The sequence below is a fragment of the Salarias fasciatus genome, chromosome 12 (genome assembly GCF_902148845.1).
Source record: "Salarias fasciatus chromosome 12, fSalaFa1.1, whole genome shotgun sequence".
In the NCBI taxonomy this organism is placed as follows: domain Eukaryota; kingdom Metazoa; phylum Chordata; class Actinopteri; order Blenniiformes; family Blenniidae; genus Salarias; species Salarias fasciatus.
The window spans coordinates 30,611,396-30,637,254 of NC_043756.1; the positions used below are offsets into that span (position 1 = coordinate 30,611,396).

The 25,859-nt window shown below is 45.0% G+C and overlaps 3 protein-coding genes across 7 annotated transcripts in view; 2 read left to right on the plus strand and 1 right to left on the minus strand.

Moving 5' to 3' along the window:
* The first annotated feature begins 217 nt into the window (after positions 1-217).
* rufy3 (RUN and FYVE domain containing 3) lies at positions 218-14,155 on the plus strand. Of its 4 annotated transcripts, none has more exons than XM_030104894.1 (18): positions 218-712; positions 6,501-6,674; positions 6,871-6,988; positions 7,215-7,316; positions 7,408-7,531; positions 7,936-8,000; positions 8,597-8,662; positions 8,743-8,812; positions 8,962-9,051; positions 9,420-9,503; positions 9,623-9,790; positions 10,449-10,546; positions 11,686-11,805; positions 12,072-12,183; positions 12,287-12,330; positions 12,581-12,605; positions 12,893-12,970; positions 13,050-14,155. In XM_030104894.1, exons 1-18 carry the CDS (start codon positions 457-459, stop codon positions 13,191-13,193), a joined length of 1,938 nt encoding a protein of 645 aa, XP_029960754.1. In that variant the 5' UTR covers positions 218-456; the 3' UTR covers positions 13,194-14,155. The 4 variants fall into 4 exon arrangements, with proteins under 4 accessions (XP_029960754.1, XP_029960756.1, XP_029960755.1 ...); XM_030104895.1 differs by lacking the exon at positions 218-712 and adding an exon at positions 3,248-3,916; XM_030104896.1 differs by lacking the exons at positions 11,686-11,805; positions 12,072-12,183; positions 12,287-12,330; ... (1 more) ...; positions 12,893-12,970; positions 13,050-14,155 and adding an exon at positions 10,697-11,288 and having other exon boundaries at positions 227-712.
* Positions 14,156-14,493: 338 nt separating this feature from the next.
* On the minus strand, positions 14,494-19,039 carry grsf1 (G-rich RNA sequence binding factor 1). Its single transcript, XM_030104810.1, has 10 exons — positions 18,636-19,039; positions 17,483-17,627; positions 17,246-17,401; positions 16,995-17,129; positions 16,717-16,855; positions 16,479-16,621; positions 16,044-16,129; positions 15,828-15,963; positions 15,304-15,355; positions 14,494-14,564 (listed from the first exon to the last, which is right to left on the minus strand). Exons 1-10 carry the CDS (start codon positions 18,846-18,848, stop codon positions 14,561-14,563), a joined length of 1,209 nt encoding a protein of 402 aa, XP_029960670.1. The 5' UTR covers positions 18,849-19,039; the 3' UTR covers positions 14,494-14,560.
* Positions 19,040-20,931: 1,892 nt separating this feature from the next.
* mapk1 (mitogen-activated protein kinase 1) overlaps positions 20,932-25,859 on the plus strand; it is a 19,425-nt gene continuing 14,497 nt past the window's right edge. Inside the window, exon 1 of one of the 2 annotated variants that reach the window (XM_030104139.1) lies at positions 20,932-21,381. In XM_030104139.1, coding sequence (XP_029959999.1) covers positions 21,236-21,381 — 146 coding nt within the window. In that variant the 5' untranslated portion in view covers positions 20,932-21,235. The remainder of the gene's footprint in view (positions 21,382-25,859) is intronic. The other variant, XM_030104138.1, reaches the window with a different exon arrangement.

Consider the following 25,859-nt stretch of genomic DNA (forward strand, 5'->3'; position numbering starts at 1 on the left):
TTTGACAAGCTGTGCTATTTTTGCACATTTTGAAGTTTTCTGTTGAAACGCAAAGAAACTTTTAAAAATAGCATACCAGATACTCTTTTAGAGTGAAGATGTGCAAGGGAGTCACGCCGCAAAGACTCATGGGAGTATATAGTGACTCCGTGTCTGGTTCTCGCACGCACTCCTCCGTGTTAATAGAGTCTCTGATGACGTCGCGGGGCCGCTGGGTCGCTGACACAGCACGTAAACTGGAGCTAAGAATGCTAATAGGCAGCTGTTTCCGGGTCAGGACAGGGCTGGGGAGGACAGGCCGAGAGGTGGAGTGAATTACCGGGGAAAGGCGACTGAGAGCCCCCGTGTAGCCGTCCTGCTATCCGCTAGCAGCGCGGTAGCACGTAGCTAACGAGGAACCCGACAATGAGCCCAGCCTCCGGTCACATGAAGCGCATCTGACCGGGGCGGAGGAGGATGGCTGAGCGGGACGCGTCGCCCGGAGCGGAGCATCCGCTGACGGAACATGCAGAAAGTTCTGGGAGGCAGAACTCCTGGGACGAGAACGGACACGTCGACAGTCCGGACGAGACTCTGTCTCCGACCTCGGTGATTTACTTCAAAGAAGCGCTGAGCTCGTCCAGCGTGCGCTTCGGGACGGCGGGCTCCCTGCCGCCCGCCCCGCTCCGGCAGTACGACTTCCACATCGAGAGGGTCGAGTCCAGGCGGAGGAGTAAGTGCTGGAAAACTTTAAAAAGTCCCGTTCCACTCTTCAGACAACGTTAGCGTCTCAAAATATCGAAAGTAGGCTTCGTAACGCTGCTGGGTGTGACGGCGGCGAGTTAGCTAACTTTGAATAACTTCCTATAGTGAACAATCTATATGTTTTGATTTAATAAGTGGCTCTCAGCATGTGTGTTTCGGAGGAATAACAGATAACAAACACGTAATTGTGAAGTTTCTGTCAGCTAATATATATTCTTATTTTCTCTGTACTCTGTCGAGTGTTTTGACAGCCGTGTTTGTTTACCTTTTTGTTTTTAGTTGTAAACTTGAAGGAAGCAAACAACAAACCACCTCTTACAGTCACCAGCGCATGCTGTTGTTTGTATTTGTTGTATGGATTGCGCAGTGTGTTGCTCATTTATCGTCATCACGTGGAGCATGAAGATGCAAACAGTGTTTCCCCTGGATCTGCTGGTGGATACTGAGAGGAGTCTCAGTCACATTCCTTCATGATCATATAGATAAGAGTTAGGATTTGATTCTTCACATCTCCTTCTGAACATCATCTCTGGACATACTTTTTTGAAATGTTTATTCTTTTTAGTCTAGGTCTACATTATTATAATCCATTAATTCCTAAAGTGTGAGAGACAAATTACAGTGGATCCATAAAGTATTTTGTAATTGAGTTCAATATTTCTTTAAAATACACATTTAGGTTCTGATCTAAAAGCCACACGCAACAAGGAAAATGTGTTTCTAATGCACCATTCAAACACGAGGCTATTAACGGTGCTTCACTAAGAAATGAAAGATACATTAAATCAAGGCAGTTAAGAATCGCCTACAGTTATGTAAGAAGATAAGATCAGACTAATGAATAAGATCAGGCACGAAAGAGAGATCATTCAGAAGAGAGATACAAGAGACCCAGGTGGTGGAAAAACACACATTGGCAGTAATGTTTACAGTATTGAGCAGTGTCATGATGGTGTGGTATTTCCAGACAATCGGTTGTAGCTATTGGACAGTTCAGCAGCAGCAGGTTTGAGTGGCCTGTGGAAACGCTCGGTCTTGCATGTGGCTGCAGTAATTTTCCCCTGAAGGAGCTGACTGATGCTCCCATGGAGGCTGGCCCTCCTCGCCAGTCTGAGTCTGCTCCTGTCCCTGTCTGGAGCGGAGAAGTACCGCCACACCACTGCAAAGACGACGGCTGAGTCGAGTCATGAAATATCTTTACCTGAGTCCTGCACCAGCCACTGCAGCACTGTGCCTTGTGATGTGCTGAAGTTGTCGTAACCAGCAATCTCAGATTGAATAACAAACGCAAGTTACTAATATTTTATTTGTGGATCAGGACAGTGATGTCTGCCTTCATGTTGAAGTTATCCTGCAAGATAATCACACCCAACGTGTATGTAGGAGTGAAGACATTTCAGCAGTAAACTGACGGGTCAGCAGTGAGGCGGTGTCAGTGTCCGTCACACTGGGGTGTTGAACCATCCACTTGGTGTAATGTGGTCTCAGCAGCTTCAACTTGGTCTTGTTTTGTATTTTTGGAGCTATTTGTGTCAGGAGCTGATTTGTGGCAAGCTAATTTGTCGTCTGGTGGTCAAAAGATGAGATTTATGATGCTTCTGAGTAACGATGGCTGTGCCAAGTAACGTTTGAACCGGGGCTTCTTGATGTTTAGTATATAGGCTACAAAGTTTTACATTATTGAAATAATGATCTGCAATAAATGCAGGCAGTTTTTTTTTCATTTGTTCCTCATTTGTGCATCTGTGGTTCGTTCCATCAGAAGAAGAGCAGTTTGTCGACTTGTGCATCAGGTTTCTCATTTGGCCACTAGTTATGCGTTAACTGGGGCTGGCATTCAATTAAAACTTCTCGTTTAGATCTGAGGTGTCAAACATAAAGCTCGCAGGCCAAAAGTGGCTCACATTAAACTTCAAAAACATTTCTTAAAAGCAGTGAAGAAAACACTGAGACCTGAGCTGTCGGTGATGCTGGGTTGAAAATCAACTACCTCATTTCTACCAAACTAGCCTCAAAGCCACGCGGTCAGTCAGGGTGAGTCTGTAACGGCTACAGGAGATACTTTGGGGACATTTGACTGTATTTTGCCCTCTGTTTACGTCAGATCAGCTGATTTTCACCCAGACACAGATGTGGCGAGCAGCTGTCATGGTCGAAGCTGGGGTACATACCAGTGACTCATGTGATTGGTGTAGTGGCAGTAATTGTATGATGTTTATCTTAGTTTTGCCCTGATCCTGAGAGGTTTATCTCGTGGTGAAGCCTTTCAGATTGACGATGCTGTGGGTGTTTTTCTGCTGCAGCCCTGTGTTGGAGGTGAGGGGGAAGCTGTGGACGCTCCACACACAGATGAGTCCTCATGCTGTATCATGAGCTTCACTTGGCCACTCGGGGGACCACCACCCCCTCCACCCCCCCTTTTCCTCCCTCCCTCCCTCCTTTTTGCACCATCTGTTCACGTGACCGTGTGTTGCTGTAGCCACAGTGCTGCTGTCAGCCATCTTGGTCAACACCCTCCCGGTGCATTCACTGCAGTCGCTCAGGCAGCCCAATCAGAGCGAACCGGAGGAGGGCTGTGATTCTCCAGCGCTGCGCTCGCTCTGTTGCATTTTAAATACCAGCCTGGGCCCCCTCCCAACCCTTCCTTCTCACTCCTTCCAGTCTGTACAGAAGGGATAACAAGAGGTTGAAGACAAGGAGGAGGTGGAGGAGGAAAGGGGGGAGGGCAGCCCTTCTCGAGACGAGCAGTTGTAGCAAGGAAGAGGATGCGAGCTTAAAGAGGAGGAAGAGCAGCAGCAGCAGCCTCTTCTAGCACCTGCTGTGGGCCTTCTCCGTCCGGGCCTTTTGTTCTTCTTGGCTCCTGTTTGGATGCTACTTTCATCCTGTGATTCTCTCCACCATTTCCCGGAACGCCAGCTGCTGCGTCTTTTGATTTTGCTCCTTCTCCGTCCCCCTCGGCCGTGTTGGTTTGTGCCCGGCAAAAGCTGAGTCATCATGTCTGATCTGACGCCCCAGAGCGAAACCCCGACTCCCACCACAGACAAGATCACCCAGGCCGCCCGGGAGACTATCTATCTGTGCAACTTTCGCGTGTCCGTCGACGGCGAGTGGCTGTGCCTGCGCGAGCTCAATGACATCTCGCTCACCCCAGACCCGGAGCCGGCACACGAAGGTAACACCGCAGCTCGCGCTCCGAGGACGGGGCTTTGGGACGAGGGTTACAGGGCGTGGTGGGAAGCCAGAGTCCCTTCTCAGTGACATGTTTTCCCCGGTGAGCCGCGGTAACGTGGGTGATCTTCCAGCTGTGTCATGATGGATGGCAGGTGCGACGGTTTGACGTGTCGGCTGCATGACGCTGCTGGTAAATAAGCCGCTAGCGGGCAACAAAAGCAACCAGGAAGTGTTGAGTCTTATGTCTCATCTTAAAAAAAAAAGAATCCCTCAGCATGAAGAGTGTCTTTCTGTGTGGATTTTACTCCTACATCAATCTGAAGAGGATGCTAATGCAGCCACACATTCCCACCCAGCAGTCGATGCATCCCGAGCTTCAGATGTGCTTGTATGCGTGTGAACTGTGTTTTATGGGCTTGAACTGAATGGTAAACACGTTATGTTTGTCCTGCGCTGCCACGCCTTCTCTCATTACAGAGCAGACCGATTGGCTGCTGCAAAGAGTTTCTCAGGAAGGAGGCAGCTCAGACTTTCTCCGCTGCACAACCTCAACGCGCACCACTGACGAGTCCGTCAGATTTCTATTCTGTCTCGCTAACATACCATCTCTGACTGCCGCCGCTGTTAAAGGACCGGTTTCAGATCAGGAATGGTTGACGAGGACTGCTTTATTGTCTCTTATCTCTTAAACGACACTAAAAATAAAAGAAATGGTTTGCCCCAGTTGAGAATCACTGGTGGAAAAGACCAAAATGATCACTGATCGGTTTCGTAGCACTAACGTTCAGATGTGTTTTAAAGGTGAAAAGTCCTCACATTTATTTACAGATCTTTACTTTTTCCATTCTGGTTCCTGTTAGTTGTGGTCAAGTTGAAATATATTAATAATGTAAACAAATGTTGGAGGCCAGCATAAAACTGCCGAGATCATCCTCTAAGAGCCCGTCGGTTTTAAATGCTAACATCAATAATGGATCAGACAGAATGTAGAAAGGTACAGGATGTTCTCAATAATACTATAGAACCTTTCTTTCAATGGTTTTATGGATATTTTAAATCTTGGCACAAAAAAGTTAAAAAGTAGAAAAAAGACTAAATAAACTATGAGGAGTAAATGTTAAACCCGTTTTTATTTGTATTGTCGTCTTCATTTTCAGTTTGCTGTTTGTTTTCAGTGTTTGCAGATAAAGGGGCAGAGCAGATCGGTTCATTCTGCTTTCTGCTCTTTCATTCAAGCAAATGAAAACCGCTCTGTATTTTTTGTTTTTATTCTTACAGTGAATGAAATAAAGTAGACTAAATTTGAAAACGTGATTTTAAATAATGTGGTAATGTAAAAGTTTACAGGTAATGGTTTAAAGGTGGAAGGTCGACGGTAATGAACTAAAACTGTTAACGGTGCAGGTGCTACACTCAGGGTAATGAGTCAGGATGCTCTGCTGAGAGTAATGGGGAAAAAGCTTTACAGAAAAAGCACACCGTGTTGAGGCTGATGTTTACAGCATGTTTATGGACGATATGCTTATTTTCAGAAAAGATTTGTTTTCTGTTTCTTTGGGTGCAGATTCTATATAAATTGCGATTGTGATGCTTTTTAACACCAAACCATGTGAAAGTCTAATGATGTCTACAGACTATATCCGGAACCACGTTTCTCCCAAAAATGCATATCACATCTCAGATTGTTTTTTTTACTTTGAACCTTCTTCAAAAGCTTTGACTGTTAAACTCCATGAAAATGATCCATCAAGGAAGCAAAAATAAAAGCATAAAAATTAGAGTTTTCTTTAAACCCAGCCATTTCATCCTCATGTCTTCTTAAAATACAGTAAACTGCAAAAACAATCCAATCCAAAAAGCACTTTCATAAAGAAAAGTGACTCCAATATATTAACTTTAAACTAATATATCTAAAAGGAAGGATACTTTCATGTAAAAAGTGGACTAGATGAAAATAACTGGTTAAACTAAAGTTTACTAATACCACTAATGGCATACCTGTTCATAAAAACATACTTCAAGGGAATATGGAGTGAACATAGACAAAGGCGCTATCTTTATAGCGCAGGTGCTACATCAAGGATAATGGAGTGAAGGTACTCTGCTGAGGACAATGAAATGAAGGCACTGTGCTTCCAGACAAGGCATCGTGTTGAGGGTGATGTGAAGGTGCTCCAGCAAGGCTAACCGCCATGTGGCGATGCTGCGTCAAGGGTAAAGGAGCGAAACACCCGAGGTGCTGCACCAGAGCCGAAGGTGCAAAAAGGTGCAAGTGTAAGGGAGCAAAGCTGCTGTGTTTACAGTCAAGGTTGTTTTTTCTTAATACTCAGTTTAAAAAAAATTGGGCATTCTTCAACCTAATTATGATTTTTGTTTCTACTTCACAACAAACTTGTTGGTTTCTAACGTCACCATTTACATCTCTCTGGAAGAGTTTCTTTGGTTTTGGATTATTTCAAGGTTCCTTGTTTCGCTTCCTGGAAACGACTCGATATGCTGCTATTTCAGATTCTTCCTCGTTCATCTCAGCACAGTGACGTTGACATTTAATGAATAAATGTCTGTGTCTTCTCGTTTCTTTTCAGATCCCAAGGATCCTATTGCGATCGAGAGGCTTAACTTGATGAACATGGCTAAGCTGAGCATCAAGGGCCTGATCGAATCCGCGCTCAACCTCGGACGCACACTCGACTCGGACTACGCACCTCTCCAGCAGTTCTTTGTCGTAATGGAGCACTGTCTGAAACATGGCTTGAAAAGTACGTTCAGAACACTTGGTTCTCTCATTACTGCCTCACAGGGCCTAATAGTCTATTAAGACCACTTTTACCCCCCTAAATACATCGTCAACATACAGTCGAGTTTTAAGGAGGGTTTGTTTTTCAATATTAAAGAGAGGACACTGTGACTTCCCCAAAAATGTGATTCATAAACAGTTTGTGTGTCATCCATCAGCTAAGAAGACCTTCCTGGGGCAGAACAAGTCGTTCTGGGGGGCGTTGGAGCTGGTTGAGAAGCTGACGCCGGAAGCCGGAGAGATCACTGCCAGTGTAAAAGACCTTCCTGGCCTCAAGTGAGTTCCTGCTCTTCAGTCGACCACCGAAGAGTGCCTGCTAATACAGCGCTTTAAGTTTACTTTAAAGAATATGGCTGGGTCGTGTAGTACCACCTTATACCACAAGATGGTGTAGAGTCACTTAAAGTTGAACCTTTTCTATTTTTATTTATTTCTTTATTTTTTTGTACTGTTGGTCCAGCGTTGAGTTGTTTTAAAGAGTGACTCCTGTGTTTGGTCCCAGAACTCCTCTGGGGAGAGGGCGTGCCTGGTTACGACTGGCCTTAATGCAGAAGAAGCTGTCCGACTACATGAAGACCATCATCAATAGGAAGGACCTGCTCAGGTGGGTTTGTCTTTGAGGATCAATCTTGAAAATCCAGCTGTAAAAAGACCCTCTGAAACTCTCCTTTCTTCCCGCGACGTCCTTTCTGCAGTGAATTCTATGAGCCCAACGCGCTGATGATGGAGGAAGAAGGCGCCGTCATCGCCGGGCTGCTCGTCGGACTAAATGTCATCGATGCCAATCTGTGTATGAAGGGCGAGGACCTGGACTCGCAGGTAATCCTGCTTCCACGCTCAGCAGCTCAAACAGATGGCAAAACCAATCAAACCACACACTCGGTGGAAACAACGCAGCACTGAGAGTTCAGGTTCAGTTATCATGTTTACCGTTATCGTCGTCATCTCGCTTGGATTAGAGTAGATTCTTGATAGCGCTAAATCATTTTCTCCACAGGTGTTTCACGATAGGTTCTAAAGCGCATACAAAGGATTAATTCAGAGTAGGCACCGATTGTTTTCGGCATTTCACAGTTTTCCTCGTTTCAGTCGTCATCCCATCACCTCCCCTTAATTTCCCAAACTTGTTTTGTGACATAAAGCTGAGAGACTTGACACTTGTTGTCTTATTGTTGTGCACGTTGTGTCTTTTGATGTGTTTTCTTTTGGTACATCTTGTGCAGGTTGGGGTGATCGATTTCTCCATGTACCTTAAAGACGGCGGTCACAGTAGCAAGAGTGCAGAGGGGTGAGTGCCGGAGCGGAGTCCCACAGGGACATGTCTCGATGTTCTCCGAGTTTTTCCACGTAGTTCATACGGCACCTGAGTACCAAACATGGAGGGAATCCTGAATGACTGAAGGGTTTGAAAGACTGTCTTCATATTCCATCAACCAAATGTCTTGACTTTCTCTCATGTTTTTATAATTTCAAGTCCAGGTTGCTCAGTGAAAGGTGCTGTTTTAGTGATTTTACTCATGATAGTGCTAATGGACATCTTTCTTGCTGTTTGTTTATGGGATATGACCCTAGCTTGAATCTTATTTTTAATGTTAGCCGGTGGGCGAAGGTTTGTTTTTTCAAACAGTCACGTGTTTGTGCATTTTGTTGAATGTCGACTCTCTGGTAGTAGTGTTGCTTTATTTTCTAAGCTACACAAATAAGTAAAAATTGTGAAGAGAAAACAGTGGTTTCCTCAAAGGTCTCTTTTTTTTTTTATATACCCATGAGATCTGAACTTGTATGTATTCAACCCTTTTGCTAAATAACAGTAGCAAATTGGGAAATGATTGATTTCCCGATTGGTTGACGACTGGGCGCGACTGTCTCTTCCTGCCGTTTCAGTGACGGTCAGATCACAGCCATTCTCGACCAGAAGAACTACGTGGAGGAGCTGAACAGACATTTAAGGTCTGGCGCTAAATCGGTTGCTTCGCTGCCTGTTTTCTTTTTTTTCTTGGCTAACGGGCTGACTTTATCTGCGTTTGTAGCGCTTCAGTAAATAACCTCCAGGCCAAGGTGGACGCCCTGGAGAAGTCCAACACCAAGCTGACAGAAGAGGTGAGTCTTTGAAGGAGTGCTTCATTTCCTCACAACAGTTTTTCTCTTTAAAAGAAGAAAAAAAAAAAGTTGTTCTCATCCTCAAGAATACACCCGCAGGGAGTTTCTTTAGCTTACTGAGCCTTTGTGTTTGACTTGTGTCTCTGCAGCTTGCCGTGGCAAATAACAGGATCATCACTCTACAAGAAGATGTGGAGAGAGTAAAGGAAGAGAGCTCGTATCAGTTAGAGTCCAGGAAGGTGAGCGCGCCGCTACTGCAGCTATTAACAGTTATTTTTTAAAAAAAAATTCTGAAACACATTTATTTTCTCTATGACTGATTACAGATCAGTGTTTCTGTTGATTCATGGACCGATAATCATGAGAAACAAGTAGTGCGGACCTCAGGAGGAAGTAGATAGTACAAGAGTAAACATTAAGGTTGGAAGCCGAGGCGTTGAGATCAAATGGAAGAGGTTGTTGAAATCTTCCTGTGAGCTCTGAAGCTTCTCTCCTCTCACAGACTGCCAGATATAATCAGGATTGATCCACAGAAAGGCCGTCGGGGCGACTGTCCATGTATAACACAAACACATCTAATGAAAAGCATCCTTCCTGTCTTCCCCAGGCATCACGGAGTGACTCAGCAGCAGACGGACCAGCGCTGGCGGAAACACGCAAGCAGCTCAAAGAGGAAACTTTGCTCCGATTGGTACGGAAATGTATCCAAGGGTCACCGAGTCAAACATGCTGTGTCCCTCCTTCATCCCTCGGAATGATAAATGTTGAAACTCGGCGATAGCTCAGTCTGATGCCGTGACGCGTGTGCAGGACGTGGAGAAGGAGCTGGAGGTGCAGATCGGGATGAAGCAGGAGATGGAGATGTCCATGAAGATGCTGGAGAAGGACATCTGTGAGAAGCAGGACGCCCTGGTGGAGCTCCGGCAGCAGCTGGAGGACCTCCGTGCTATCAACCAGCAGCTCAGCCACAAGTCACAGGTCAGCTCGCCTCACCCCACCTCTTTCCGCTTTCTCCCACTCTCCCCTTTTCGGTTGTGTCTGCGTGTCAACAGAGCTCCTGAAAAACTTAAAATCCGGCCACACTGGAGGCAGCCAGGTTGAAAATAAAACTCCTCCGTGCTGCATTGAGTCTGCTCTCTGAATACTGATCTGAGGGAGGCAGGGTTTATCCTGCCGTCACTCCACGGCTCGGAGAAGTCCCGGCTGGGGTGGAGGAGCCCTCAGGAGCGTCATCCTTCTGCTTCTCTCATATCGCAGCTTTTCTTCATGACCAGCTGATCATTTCACCCTGAATAAACAGGAGTTAATCTGAACCTGCACCACTGAATCACATCCATATTGAAGTTCTTCACAGCTTCGCTGCCTCTGCCTCCTGGCTCCTCTGGTTTTTGCTTCTGCCTTTAAATTGAAAGCAGACTTGGTGTTTCCCAGTTTCCCAGAATCACCTCTTCGTGTTGCCATAAACGTATCCCCGTGACGTTGATGCTAATGCTAATTTTACATGTCCGTAATGCATATTTATTGGGAGCCATCACATTTACTCTCTCCTCTCTGTAGGTTTTGAGTTCCGCTGCAGGTTTTCACACTCTGCTGTGTTTGTGATCAAACTGTGAGCTGAAGGGGTTTCTGTCCTCAGAGCGCCGACGCCGGCTCCAGACAGAAGAGCGAAGCCATCGCTCGCTTGGAGGAGAAGATCAACCAGATGTCAGGAACCATCAAACAGCTGGAGACCAGGTGAGGCGGCCTCTCCGGTCTTCTGCTGCTTCCAGCCGAGGCAGCCGGCTGCACTGACCTCTCACTGCATTGTTTCTCCTCTCTCCGCTTCCATTACCTTCACTTTTCCTCCCCCTCTTCATGTGTTTCTGTTGTTTTTCTTGGGATCAGTGAGAAACACATGGCCAAGCAGGCCAGAAACTTGAGCTCGGCTGCAGGGAAGCTGCTCCAGCAGCAGCAGCAGTAGCTCCAGCCTCTCACAGACCCGACCACCACCGTGCAACCCTGATTAATCTCAACAATAACCAAATTTTAGGATCTTCTCTTTTCTGTACGCGCTCCTTTTTGTTGTCGAAAAATAAAAACCCATGTTCCCACAACCTCCCACAGTGGCTCTCCAGCAGAACGTTTACCCCAGCTCCTCTTCCGTTTCACCTGAAAACGCTTCTTGGTTGAAGGCAGAGCGAATAAAGTGCCAACAAACCTGAACGCCTGCTGTAACGTTCCAAAGACTCGGACAGCCCGACGGAGAACGCTCTCCGATAAATCTGATCAACAGAGACTGAGAGGATAGAGAAACAAAGCTAAAATCCAGGGGCCGAGGTCCAGAGGTTTGTTGCCATTTGATGATGGGGTGTGGCAAAGCAAGGTGAAGCAAGAAGGAATTAATTTCTTAATTTTGAAATGTTTGTGAACATAACATTGGTGTGACCTGTAGTACTCATTAGGCTAATAAAACAGTGAATCAACAACCGGCTTCATCTTCTTTGGCTAAAGCTCTTCTTTTCACTGTTGTGCAAGTTACTAAAAATTCGGTTTAGGCTTGTTTCAAGTGAAAACGTAAAGCTTTCAATGTGTTTTTGGGGTCCGTTCACATGAAAACACAACTTTGTAAAAACTACGCCCAATGCAGAACTTTAGGAGAAACTCGGCATTTTCACTTGAAATGTTTTATTTCACTAATTGCATCTTTAAAAAGCAGCTGAGTCACTTAGTTCCTAACTCCTTATCTTTCTGGAAGTTGTATCTTAAAGAAAAAAACACAGTAATCCCAGCACTGCTTCTTGTGGCGTGTCACTCAAGTTTTTTTTCCTTTTTACGTTTTTTAATTTTTTTAATTTCACCATGAGTTTCTGTTAACCCGCTCACCCTCACATCAGATGCAAGCAGGCCGAGCGGGAGCGGGATCTGGCTCTGGAGGCCAACCGGCTCTTCAAACAGGACTTTGGAGACAAAATCGAGAGTCTGCAGGTGGAGGCGGAGCAGCTGCGCAAACACAGGTAAGGGGCGGCTAACGTGGCGGTCGAGGTCCGGACTGCTGCTGGATGTTGCCATTAGACCAGAGACTCGGTGTAAAGATCATCCGTCTGATCAGAACATGCTCAGCTCTTACTTTTCTCATGCAAACTAATGTTAGCTGATCCATGCAGTAGTTGAAGAGTTGACCTCCACAGTGCAAACAAAGGTTTATACTGTACTAGCCGTCCTGGAACATTGATTTTCTGTCTTTCTAATCAACATAATGATGTGAGAAGTTGTGATTCAGATGGAATCTTGAGCACGAGCTGAGGAGAGAGCGCGACCGGAGGGGCGAAGCTCAGAGCAGACAGCCCAGCGCTCCTCAGAGGGAGAGGAGGCCTCCTGAGAGCCCGCCCACGGTACACCTCACCCAGACACACGGCGCTGGAGTGTCCCTGTCCAGCTGTACACTTCTGATACTGTGTGTGTGTGTGTGTGTGTGTGTGTGTTTTTCCCTGGCAGCTCGTCTCAGAACAGGTCCAGAGTGGAGAGCCAAGCTTCAGCTTGTGAGTTTAATGATTCTGACTCATTTCAAGCTTTAAAAAAGTCTGTTGAATTCATTAAAGAAAACAATCATGATCGGTTAAAACTGATTCTTTCCTTTTCATCAAATGAAAATCTAATATTGGAAGAAGCTGTTTTCTCTGTGGCGCCCCCCCCACTGGACCCCCGATCCATTGAAATGATTAAAAACTCCGAAGATGTAAATATGACAGAAAAAAAGTAACGTTACGTTTCTTTATTCTTTTTTTAAAGGTCTTTGCCTCATGAGGACGAGCAGGTGAGCATGACTTCAAAACATCCACACTCTTCAGCCTACTGAATGCCTGCTTTTTTCTTTTTCCTCTCCTCTGTCCTTTCTTCCTCGCTGGTAAATGGTGGACGCTTGATTAGACTGGAGATGTTCACTGAAAACTGCTTTCTCTGTGTGACTCAAAGCAGCATCTTGTGGTACAAACCAGTCCTGCAAGACTAAAATAGCTGAAACTTTATTTATACCAGTAGCACAAACACGCGAGTCCAGTTCAGTCGGCAGACTGATGATCTGAATGTGCGATTTGTCTTCAGGACGAGACGCCTGCGCCGACCGGTCAGCCTTCCATGTGCTCCATGTGTGAAGAGAGCGACTCCCTCCTGAGAGCCAAGGTACCAGCGGCACAGCCTCATTTCAACTCCAACACGTAGCAGAACGCTGCTCGGATCTCCATTCTGGTTTTCTCTCCAGAAACGCTGCAAGAACTGCAGTGAGGTTTTCTGCGAGAGCTGCGTGTCCAAAGAGCTGCCGCTGCCTTCCTCCATCCTGCCCGAGACCGTGTGCGCATCCTGCTACTCCCAGCTGCTGCAGAGCTACGCCTCCACCCCCACATGAGCAGCGGGAACCCCGCCTTTTTAACTGAACTCTGCGGACGATCCCGTTCCAACGCCACAGGAGGAGTTTCTCCTGCTCTTATGGACAGCATCCAACATCTCATTCATGTTACTGGAACCGACTTTTTTTGACGTTTGAAAGGTAAAAAAAAAAAAAAAAAGGGTAGGGGTAAACACTGGACTGGATTCAGCTTCAGTTAGTCATAAATGTGTTCGTTGATGTAACCTCTTAAGCCAAAAACATGGATATCTTTCGTTGTTCTGCAGGACGGCATTCTAACCAAATACCTAAAAGGTAGAAGGGGAAGTGAAGGGAAATCTGAGCCCCGCCTTCTCTTTGAACAGTACATCCAGATTCTTTAGTGTTTGCTTCTGGTTTAAACAGTTTTTTTTTTAAATCACAGAACACTGGTGTTTCCTCTGAATGGTGATTAGTCAGAAGCAAAATATCATTAGATTAGCACATCAAGAAGTATGGAAACAGATCTCAGCAGGTTTACATCATCTGGACGATCTTTAAGGAGGGAAAATCCCCCTGTAAAGACGTTTAAGGTGATCCGTGTCACGTACTCCAGACTTAATTTATCTTTCTAACACGTGATGTTTCCACTTTCGGTTTTGCACATGTTGAAGAGGTGAGTTTGTGCACTTTAAATGAGGTTTGTTTTTCCTTTGCCTCTGTTGCGACTCTCCATGCTAAGCTAACTGACCACACAGGGAAGCTCGCAAACCTTCTTACAAGGCGGGATAATCAAAGACGCTAACAGACCCTCCTGGGATGTTTTGCTGGATTTCTCTTGGCTCTTTGTAAAGTTAAGCTGTGGCATTAGCACAGAACTTAACTGTCTGCTCTGGACTAGCGAGTAGCAGTGTTTTCTTTTTCACATGTTGCGGTAATCCCGGGGAAGCTCATTTGTGAGATGAAAATGCTTCTTGAATCAACAATAAACGGATCTGATTTTACCTTTTTGAGTCTGTTTCTTTTTAGGTTGAGAAGCATCATGACGAGGCAGCTGCAGCCTGATGGGCGTTGTAGTACCAGTTTATTCCACAAGGTGGTGCGAGTCTCCAGTGTTAAAAGAACCAAACACTCTGACATGATGGCGCTGAAGCTTTTTGCAACAGCAATTGTCTCACTTATTGTCTCACTCCTGCCCCCAGCTGCACCAAAGCGGCACTGCTTGAATCTTTAGTAGCTTTGAAGTTTTAAGAAATGAACTGCCCCCGACTGGGGCAGAAGAGCTGTCCTGATGGGAGGTCTGGATCTCCACATAAAGTGGACTAAATGAAGACAACAAAACTATTTGACACCATAAATGTTTAATGTTGGATGATGTATAAATATGATAATCATTCATGTGCTGGATTTCACCTGCAGGAGACAACAGGAAGTCTGATGTTAACAATGGTCGCAAAAAAAAAATATTTTTTTTATATGAATTGTAAAATTTTACTGTGCTAAAACTGTTTTCAGTAGTTTCAGGATCACTACTGCATCCATAGGTGCATTAAAAATAGAAAAGATACCTCAAAATTTTATTTCACATTTATTTAATCAAAAACGTGTTAAACTTCTGGTTTCATTCTTTGGATTTTTTTCTCATAAAAAGAAAAAAAAATCAGGTTCTGAATCCAGTATATCATAACATCATGCTGTTCCCCATTTTCTTTACAATAATCCAAAATTATCACAACAAAAGAGAAAACTTTAGTTTTTATGTTACAAGTGTGGAAATAACTGACAACTTTTCAATGGTATACAGACAACATGGGCTGTGTCTCTTAAAGGACAAACTGTCACAGAGTTATTGAAGCTTTTAAGCATAATGCTAGTTTGAAATACTCCTGTCTCAATCACCTGCAGCTTAAGATCTACAATTTCCTTTCATCAATCACGGAAAAATAAGCAGATGCTATTATACCTTAGTTTTAAACTCTGAAACTTTTTGTTTTTTACGACAGTTCTGGTTCGTACATTTATGTAATACCACAACATATCACAAGGTGGCGCTGTGAGTCATTGCAAAGACTCTGAGCTGAAACACTAATCTATTTGTTCATGCAGAGTTTCTTCAGTATTTCTGATGTGGATTAGGTTTTAAGGTTCTCACCTCCCATCAGAGTCTGGTTCAGAATTCAGGAATAACTCGATGTATCTGTGACCTAAAAATAAAACAAACAGTCCATTAAATAAATGCAAACTGCAAAAACTATTTCCACATCAACTTAGAAGAATTGAGATGATAATAAAAAAAATTAAACCATGCTCAGAAAACCATCCAAAATCGAACACTTTTAAGATATTTAAAATTTTTTAATTGTATTATTTTTTAATGATAACTTCATGTAAAGCACTTTGTGCCACATTTGTTGTAACAAATGTGCTCTATGAATAAAGATTGATGTTTCAAACAGAGTAGCTTTATATTATTGGTCAAACAGTCAGGAGTGTTTAATAAACTCTGGTCAAAAAACAAACCAACAAGAAGCATTAAGGTCAGAGTAACCGAGTAAAAGTGGCATTTTTCTTCAGAATACTAAAAAACACCAAAACTACTCAGAAATACAATGTAAAACGAATGAGGTGAGTGTTAAATGCCCTGGAAGCCCCGGTGTGCCGTCGCCCCCTGCTCACCTATGTTCAGCCTGTCTCTGGACATGGCCGCCAGGGCGTCCTGGTGGCACCTGAAGTAGACGTCGGCCTCGCCGTTCGGCCTCCCGCTCGGACCGCATTCGATCATGATCTTAGACACGATTAGAGGGGCGAAGAACTGCCAGCGAGGAGCAAACACATTAGGAAAGGTCAAAGGTGAAGGGAGCGTCTGCATGCTGTGACAGTCACTGTCTCTACCTTCACGATTTCTTCACCCGTGACCTGGAAAGGAAGTCCTCTCATGTGGACGTAATGGACCGGCTTGCCTGAGCCTTCAGGGACGGCTGAATCAGGAGGATTCAAAATAATAAGAAAATGACCACAATGAAGAAATCCAATCACAACGTACAAAACAAACTGAGCCAAAAAAATGAGATATATATATATATATATATATATAAATAAAAGTGCAGGTCAATGTAGATTTTAATTCCATTTATATTTATATTTGATTCAATGTTTTGCAGCTTTTCCACAAGAGTTCATCATAACTCGTTTCAAAGAAATGAAACTTAAGATTTTTCCTGATGTGTGGCGCCCCCTGGAGGTCACAGCATGCTCAGCATTTTCCTCTCATGTCAATTCTGGAATAATGAATCAGAAACCTGTTTAAAAAGCAGTGAAATCCTTTACCGGTGTTATGTGAGTGGGTGGAGGAGGCCGAGGCCGTCCTCCTGCCGGCGGCCGGCGAGAAATTCTGGGATGAAGGTGGACTCCTCATCCTCCTCAAGGTAGACTCAACATTATCCCGTCTGCTGGGAAACACTTCGATGTATCTGCAGACGGAGCGGGACGACAGAAGTTAAAGCCGATGTGAAACGTGGAGAGTAATGGAGAGTCTTCTTCCTGTGAGCGAGTGGTGAAGCAGCACCTGCTCCCGATCAGCTGCCGGTCTCTCCGCAGAGCTTCGGTCGCTGCTTCCTGACAGGAGAACTGAACGAAGGCCTCCCCAGACCGCCTGCCTCTGGAGTCTGCCACGATGGTGATCCCGTTCTCTACGATGGCTAAACCTGGAACAAAGACGGCAAAACAGGCTTCACATGCAGCGGCCACAGGAAGTTAAGAAAAGAACATTTTCCTTTTTCCAGTTTCTGTGAGTTCCGTGACTTCCTTTCCTCTTCGACCTGACGGAGCAGCCTGGAGGCTCACCTGAGAAGAAGGCGCTGATGTCGTCCTCGGTGCAGGTGAAGGGGAGTCCTCTGAGCAGCACCACGCCGTGCTCCGCTGCCGTCTGGACCGCCTGCTTCAGGATGGACTCGGCGTCACGGTTCGTCACTTCGGACACTGAGAGAACGACGACAGACACAGGTTACCTGGGAGCTCTGGACCGCCGTGTCTCTGTGACGGACTGAGGACACGTCCGGGCCGGAGAGCGTCTTCACGCACAGGGACCAGCCCACCTTGAACGTATCGCGACCCGATGTACTGGCGGTGCTTCTCCAGCGCTTTGCTCACGTCCTCCTCGTGCTCCATCTCGATGAAGGCCTGACCCGACGGCCGGCCCAGCCGGTCCAGCGTCAGGTGGATGCCCTTCTCCCCCTCGTGGATCCTGCATTCTGAAAGCACAGTGCCGTTGGTCTCCAACACACCGCCGGGTGATGGAACATATCACGGCGTGTCGCTCTTCAGACCCTCACCGGAGAAGAACTGCAGCAGGTCCTGAGCGGTGCACGACCACGGGAGACCTTTGACCTGCACGATGTACACTTCCTTGGTCTCCGGCTCTGACTCGGACTGATACGGCGGCAGTGGAGGGTAGTCATTATCACAAGGAGATCCTGTCTGGAGAGAAAAACACCGAGCATGAGTCTAACCTGCTGATGCTCCAAGTCAACGAAAGCTACATACACCAACAGATGCAGGCGGAGCCTCCTGTCAGGTTCCTGCACCCCATCACTGTGTCATTTAGTGTGTTCCCAGGAAACTTATGAATGCATACCAGCTAAAAAACAGAAGGCAGAGGCAGTTAACCATGAACCACTGCGTCTGCAGATTGAAGTTTAAATTTATCCTAATGAATAACATTCAATAAACCCACAGCCGTCTCCTCTGAGCCTGAGCTCGTTTAAGATAGACTGAAAGGAGGAGGATCATGGTCATGCAGTCCAGTGGATCAAAAATGGAAGTAATTTATTCAAATAGCTGATTCTGTGGTTTCTAGAGCAGTGATTCTGGATATAGAGAAAACAGAAATAAATGACTGAAGCAAAACCATGTCACAACTCTCTGTGAACATGTGCAAAATGTGATGGGAAACAATAGACATTATAACGATAGGAGATCTTGAGCTTTTTTTTCCAGTTAAAATTACCTCTAAGTTTTTTAGGTTTAATACAGATTTCTCTGAGAAACAGGGTGAACATAGAAATCACAGGAATTCAGTTTATTTTCTAAAAAAACAAAACATTTCTTTGTTACAAGACCCAGCATGACTCCAAACATCCAGACAGGCTGCTATTTCTAACTGTGGGTGTAGTCATGAAGGATTATTAAAGGATGGCGTTAAATGGTATCTGAGAATGAATCATCTTGCAGATCTTGAAGAATCAATCATAACAGCAGTACGACTAACCTAAACCGAGCACTTCTTAACCTGAGAACTGTTACTTGACCTCATTGGGACTCGAACCTGCAACCTCCGAGTCTAATCTCTCTCAAGGCGAGACTACAAGCACCATGGAGCATTTAAAGTTAATAAATGGACCATTTTTGAGTTGATAAAGATATTTTTTCGTACAGTACCTCTCATGGAAAGAGCTTAAGTCCTCAGTCCTCCGGAAAGGGACTCACCTTGGTACAGAAGCCGCTCTGACGGCTCGTCGCTGCGGGGTGAAGAACACCGAGGCCCCGGAGACAGACGGCCCGGCTCGCTGAGCTCCATGTCCGCAGCTGAGTGACTCCACCACAGGCCCCGCTGGTTCCGAGAGTCGCGGCTGGCGTGAGCTGTCTGACTGCGACACACCGCCGCAGTACGAGCAGCAGGGACCTGCTGGAACCGGACATGGCAGCGGAGTCTCCCCGGGAGCCCGGTGCGCAGGAGCCGGTGCGTTTCACTCCGATAAGCCGGCGTCCGGAGAGCCAAGGGCGGGCTGGTTGATTGAGTTTGACCACTTTACTGGGCTAGAACCCGGGTCTACAGCACTGTCTGATGGGCGAACACACTCACGTGGGTTAGTGACGATCAAGGACGTTTCCCCGTGTCAAGTCAGCGTGGCAGCAGCCGCACTTCCGCTTTCAAATTAAAAGTCTAAATGCTGTGTAGTTTTTTGCGAGTTCAAGACCACCTAATTGTAGACTGAGTAAATACCAAAGTCAGAGCATCGCAAGACCAAAACAAGAGCAGTACTTTAAGGGGACGAGACCGAGTCCCCACGAAGTGCAGAGGAAACTGTTATTGTACTTAAACTTCTGTCCAGCAGGGGGCGGTAAACCTCCCCACACAGGAAGAAAGGATGAAGTTACTGTTTGGCTGGACAGAACTTTGACTGATTCCTAAATAGGGATGGGATGGGTGCTCCCAAGATTTAGAAAACAATAGTACATTTACATGATTCATACTTTTATGTTTGATAACAATATAACAGTCGGAGAACACGATATCCATGTGTGATAAGATATTCATGGACAATCCAAATGGAGCAAATAACCAAAGCAAGCTGTTTTTTGTTTTGTTTTTGTTTTGGTTGGTGGTATTTCAGAGTCTATTTCACAATGTTTGATTTTGAAGACACCGTTATCTGATCACTGTTCTATCCTTTATCTGATCACTGTTGTATTGATTTAGCTATGACCATAAAGAACAGACATAAAGGCTACTGGAAGTTTATTTCAACTTTATTAGAAAATGAAGACTGTTGTAACATTGTCAGAGAAATCATGAGGAATGCTGAAAATGATAACTCGTTTGAAGATATTAAATGAGAATTTGTTAAATTCAGCGTTGGGAAAGTAGTCACTTTGAAAAAGTGATGAATATAGTTACAAGTTTTACATACATATATATATATATATATATATATATATATATATATATATATATATATATATATATATATATATATATATATATATATATATATGATCAGATAAATTAAAATAATAAAAAATAAAGAATAAAGAATAAAAAAAACTTAAACACTGTGCTCCCACTTCAGTGTCTAGAGTTATTTTTTGCTCTTGGTCCCAGGTATGTTTTCTTTTCTTTTTTTTTTATTTGTACTTTGGGTGTCATTGTGATTTCAATGCTTCTTGTTTAATGTTTATTATACAAAACGAGTCTGTCTATGGTTGTACACTGACGTTAACTTGACATTTGACAACTTTTTCCTAGAGTACTTCCGCTACTTTACATGATGCTTTTTGCACAGCGCCATCTACAGGTGGGGAGGATATATTTAATCAGACGTCCACCTTTGAGAAAAACAAAATATTTTAAATACTTGAAATCCTTAAATTACTTTTTTTTTTCATTTTCAACATCATATTTTTTTTTATCCTTAAATTGATTTTGTCAATATCCTGGCTTAACTTGACTTGCCTCGTAATAGTAGTAATAATGGTAATAATAGTAACAGTACTTTTTTTGAGATAGATAGATAGATAGATAGATAGATAGATAGATAGATAGATAGATAGATAGATAGATATTCCTTTATTGAGGCTGCTGTAACACCGAATTTCCCAGTTTGGGATCAATAAAGTCACTCTCTACTGTACTGTACTGTACTGTACTGTACTCTAATTTGGACTATTAGTAGTGGTATCAATAATAATAAAAATAATAATAATAAAAAACAAAAATAATAATAATAATAATAATAATAATAATAATATTTTAGCTGCGATTTTAATATTTAGGAATTTAGTTTAATTTAGCTTCATCTTTAAATGTAATTTTCCCTTTCCAGTTAAATTTTAAACAAATACGTTTGTTTTTTCAGTTTTTTTTAACTCATTTTTTACTAAACTTTCCGAAGGCGCGGTACATGATAAACGCAGCGGGATGAGGTTGGACGCGGCCGGTGCGGTGGATGAGCGGGTCACGTGATCCGCTCCGTTATTTCCTGCGGCAGCAGCAGCAGCAGCGTCGGCGCTCGGCTCTCTCTCTCCCCGCTCGCCGCTCCTCCCGCCCCGCTCTCTCCGCTCTCGTCTGTCCGCTCCTGCCGCAGCACAGCCGCGGTGTGGTCGCTCAGTCTCGGTCGGAGAATCCGCTACACGCGCACGGAAGGCCTCCGCCACACCGTCAGCCCCGTTGCAGTCCAGCGGAAACGGATATAAACACCTCAGACAGATTTTTCTAATTTTAGCTGCGCCTCTTTTTACACAGTTGACAGCTTCGCAAAACCCCAAAAGAAGGAGAAGAAAATAAAGCATAAAGGCTCGTCCTCATAATGGCGACAGCTGCGGTGTCTGCCCCTGCTGGCTGCGGCCCCAGCCCCGGCCCGGGAACCGAGCTGGTCCGCGGGCAGGCCTTCGACGTCGGGCCTCGGTACAGCAACCTCTCCTACATCGGGGAGGGAGCCTACGGGATGGTGTGGTAAGTTCCGCCCGGAGCTCCGCGTTAGCCATCATTCCCCTCCGTTACCGACATCCGTGTGACGTTTGAAGGCCGATGTGAGGCACTCGGTGACGGGCCGGAGGGGGTGAGCTCCGGGGCTGCTGTCCGCCTTTCCCCGCCGGCCCGGGGAGCTTCTCTGTAGCCGCGTTTAGCTCCTCTGCCAGAGCAGGAATCTGCATCAGGTCTGACTGATTCTCACCGTCAGACGCTTCAGCAACTACATGTGAATGTTTTCATGGTTATAATGAAATTCACACACTCCAACCCCAAAATCCCACATTTCGAAGGCATATTTTCTGCTCTGTATCCTCTCTTCAGTAGAACTGTGTGGGTTTCATAATGACACTTGTCATCATCTTCCTGTGTTGTCCCTCCTCTCCTCCGAGCTCTTGTTGTTGTTTGGGGATTGTTTTTTTTTTGCCTGATCTGCCTGGAAATGCAGCGTAGAGGGTCTCAGTGGGGCTGCTTCTGTTTGTATAGCAGCTCTCAGCACATTAACAGCAGGAGTAAGCAAACAATGCAACATGTTCACCGACTTATATTGAACAGTCCTTTACATGAGTGTTTTTTTTTTCAGCATGCACCCTTAAAATGATCATTTTAGAAGCTCCACTCCTGTAAAAACACCTTTTTCTTTCCCTGCAGCCTGTGGTAATGTGGCTGACCTTAAATGTGCATGCTGCACTGTATTACATAATACAGTATTTTGTCCTTGTGTCTAACAGCAGCAGCAGAAGTGTTGGTTCTTTTGTCTTCTGTGGTGTGAGAGGCGCGGTTGTGCTTTTCTGGGAACACGGTTCGAAGCTCGATCTGCCCTCGGTGTGAAGGCCTGGGCAGGATCAGTGAGCGTCTTTCTGCAACGCCAAGGAAGGCGTTCATAAAAATAAATGATGGGTGGCGAAAGTGCGCCAGACGAATTAGTGGTGGAACCTTTCATTTGTGACGATGACAGGATATAAAAGTTGTCCAGCAGGATGCATTAGCTCCCGATAAGACATTAGAACATGTACAAGTGTAAAGTGAAAGTAAACTTTGATGCAAACATCAGATTTTTATAACTACAACCATGTGTGACCAAGCATGTGTGAAAGGGATCAACTTTTGGCTCTTCTGCTGCTGAAACTTTCAGAAGTTTAGTCACTGTTACTTTTAGAAACTTTCTACAAAATACGCAGCTGTTATTGCTTGGAGATGTTCATTAACAGATCTTTTCCTGTTGCTTGTCAGGAATTGTTGTGATTGATCTCAACAAATTCATGCCTTTTCTTTTATATTTCACTTCTTTTCTGACAGAGTGTGTTCACCTGCCTCGAGCACATAGAGGTTAAAGCAATGTCTGTCATTTTATTTGTAGTTGTGCACGATCCCACAATCCCTTCTGCCTCTGTTGATGGATTCACTTCAAACTAAAACACACCATTTAATTTCTAAGCGGTAATGGGAGATCATGTGCCCTGAAGCTTATTTGTCGGCGTGCTAACGTCATTCGCCCTGGACGCTGTTCTCTCCATCTGAAAGCCTCCATGCAGGTAAAATCCAACCGTTACATAAAAATTGACATTTTCCTGTAGTCTGATGATTAAACATAAATGGAATGGTGAAGAGCAACAGTGGAATGGACTGATAGATCTGGTATTGCAGGTTGGCTGTGTCTCTTGTGGTAAAGTGGATTAACCTTTTAACGTCATCCTCCAAAGGTCAGTGGTTCGATTCATCGCTCCTCCTGAACCTTGATTTGAATCGGCTTATTTATATCAGTGATTTCCTTTCATGGTCGCCTGCTGTAGGCACAGAAATAGCCAGTCTCAAGACAGTGAGGCTGGTGTCGAATTGCAAGCTTCCGGTGCTGCATGTTGGTTAAAAGTTCTGATAAAGTTCTGTTTTACTCAGTTTTTTGTTGACTTCCTGGAAGATGGCCAATCAGAAGAAAGGGGGAGGAGTTAAAACGGATGATGATGTGACATAGAATATGTTCATATATCTGTTATATCTGTACTGCTCTGTGATGCCAAAAGTCATAAATCACAAACTGAAATCAAAACCAATCAAATTTACAGCATTTTTTTTTTCTGTTTGTTGCAGCATTTCATCGAGAATCCGTGCAAATCACTGACAGATGTTCATCAAAGATTTCGGTATAAGTGAATTTTAAAAGCACAGGGTTTTTGTTTTTTTTTCCCCTGATGTATAAACTTAGAGTTTTGCCTCGTACTTGTACAGCTACAAGTGTGGAGCGGTTCCGTTGCTTTGCTGTGGTGTGCAGGCAAGTTGTTCCCCACCTCGACACTGTTCTGTTTCTGGCTTGCAGAGAGCCAGCTGGAGTGTGTTCACAGCTTGAAACCTGCAGTTTCCAGTCAGTTGGTCATGTGGCTTTGATGTGCAGCAACCAGCCAGAGCAGTGCAGCGCGCACTTCCACAGACGTCCCTCACTTCTCATCTGAAATAGATATAGATGCATCTATATTTATGTCGAGCTGTTTTGTAAACACACTCCTCTCGGGGTGCGTTCAGCAAACATCGTGAGTCAGGGAGTCTGGCTGTACGCTCGAATTTTGTGATATACATTTACTCTGTGAACACATGTTTTACTCTCAGAGGGTTTGAGGGATTCGGATCGCAACAGTAACATCTGGATACCACTGTAACGAGCAAATAGTTGAATATCTGGGTCCAGTTCTGCAAGCTGGTAGGTTTATTCAGGCAGTGGCGAGGAGGATTTATTTATTTATTTTAGACTGTGGATTGGTTGTTACTGTAGGTCACAGATGCTTGCATGATGGGGTCTGCTCACACTTCCCACGTCTCAGCTCTGCGTTGCGTACCCCCATGCATGGAGCAGGCTGTGATCTGCTGCTGTGATGAGGCACCGCTTTAGATTAGTGTTTGAGTCACACGCGGCCCTTCAGTGCCACAGTGTGGCCCCGTCGACACCACAACGACTTCAAGTGATGAACTGAAAACTTTTCTTGTGTTTTGAGTGTCCGGTGTCCCTCCGTCCTTGAAGATCAGCGCTTGTAATTTGACTCCAGCTTCATCATTTGGCAGCTGCTAGGCCTGTAGATGACCTCGAAGGGTATTCTTACAATAAGCTGGCATCAGTTGGAACATGATATTCTCCCTCACTGTTCCTCAGAGTTTCAGCAGTTTGCCAAGAATGTCGACTCTGGTTGAATGTCCCTCTTTCAGTGTTGTCTTTTGTGACGCGGTGGAACGGCGGTGTTGGGCCCAGCCCCGCTCCCGGGTCCGTCTGCGTCAGGCCTATTTCTGTTCTCAACAGCCTCTCTCGGAGGCTGCCCATCGCGGGGCCATCCAGCGGCGGCTCCTCCGCAGAGCCACGGCGCACCGGGCCTCTTCACTCGGCTCGAGTTCATGCACACCTCATGCATCGCTTACACAACCGCAAGATACCGCATCACGCTCCGCTACAGTATTCTGAAGCTGCCGAGGCATATACTCGTCTCTTCAGCCCACCCACACCAACTGTTAGATCATGGGGCAATGGCTGCTGGAGTGGAGTGTGTTCATAAAAAAAAAAGTTTGCCATCTGAAAACGACGTGCTCAGAGCAGCGCGCCTCATTTTCAGGGTTATTTCCAGGCACTCTGCACCTTGCTTAGTTAACATTTTGCATTCTTAACACCAAACAATGGTTTGATTTATTGCTAGCATTTTTTTGTTGTTGTTGTTATTTATGAACTCTTCCTCAAATTTCTTTAAATCAGTCAGTCCACCGTGAATCCGAGTTAATCTCACTTTTCTCTGTCATGTTTAAAATCCTGTTGGTGCATGGGGACAGAATTCAATGCAGTCCAGTCAGTCTTTCTTGGTATGTGTGTACAATATAGCTTCAATATCTAATAACCTCCTAAAGCATCTACCTTCAACAGAGTGGAAGCAAATGTCCCAAACGAGTTATCGACTCAGAAACTGAACACCGACCGCTGCTCCATCATGCCGCCTCTTCCAGTCTAAAGCACAGTTCTTTCCCAGGTCTTGTGTAATGATTGATGAAAGCAGCTTCATGTAAAGCGGAGTTGTTGCGTCACAGCAGATAGCTGCAGATAGCGATCTGGCCTCTGACGACTCGGCCTTTGGTCGGATGCAGACACCTGTAAATATTCGCGTTTTGCGGTTAATCACTAATTCTGTGCCTAGCGTTGTACACTCGGTTAAAACTGTCCAGTCTTGAAGAAGCTCCCGCCCCTTAAAATATTGTGATGGATAGTTTTAAACCGATTGATTTGACCTTTGTGTTTATTTGATACCTTCCAGTGGAGAAGGCCTGATTGAGTTACAGGAGTCTGCTTCATGAGGCGCCTCCTGCGCTCTGCCGAGTGTGAGGAAGCAGACGCTTGCCTCTTGTCCACAGAGGCAGCCTTTACCAGGCGAGGAGCTTTGTTGCTAACGCAGATCGTCGGTGTGCAGCAGCAGTGAACCTTTGATCCCCATCGCGCTCCT

What these genes read in the sequence shown, in the direction of transcription:
- rufy3 (XM_030104894.1), top strand. Translation starts at nt 457, where the DNA reads ATGGCTGAGCGGGACGCGTCGCCCGGAGCGGAGCATCCGCTGACGGAA. An exon ending in GGTCGAGTCCAGGCGGAGGA is followed by an intron (nt 713 to 6,500) that starts GTAAGTGCTGGA and finishes GTTTCTTTTCAG; the next exon opens with ATCCCAAGGATCCTATTGCG. An exon ending in AGCTCAGCCACAAGTCACAG is followed by an intron (nt 9,791 to 10,448) that starts GTCAGCTCGCCT and finishes TTCTGTCCTCAG; the next exon opens with AGCGCCGACGCCGGCTCCAG.
- grsf1 (XM_030104810.1), bottom strand. Translation starts at nt 18,848, where the DNA reads ATGTCCGGTTCCAGCAGGTCCCTGCTGCTCGTACTGCGGCGGTGTGTC. An exon ending in AGAGCGGCTTCTGTACCAAG is followed by an intron (nt 17,628 to 18,635) that starts GTGAGTCCCTTT and finishes TTTTCTCTCCAG; the next exon opens with ACAGGATCTCCTTGTGATAA. An exon ending in CCTGCTGCAGTTCTTCTCCG is followed by an intron (nt 17,402 to 17,482) that starts GTGAGGGTCTGA and finishes CTGTGCTTTCAG; the next exon opens with AATGCAGGATCCACGAGGGG.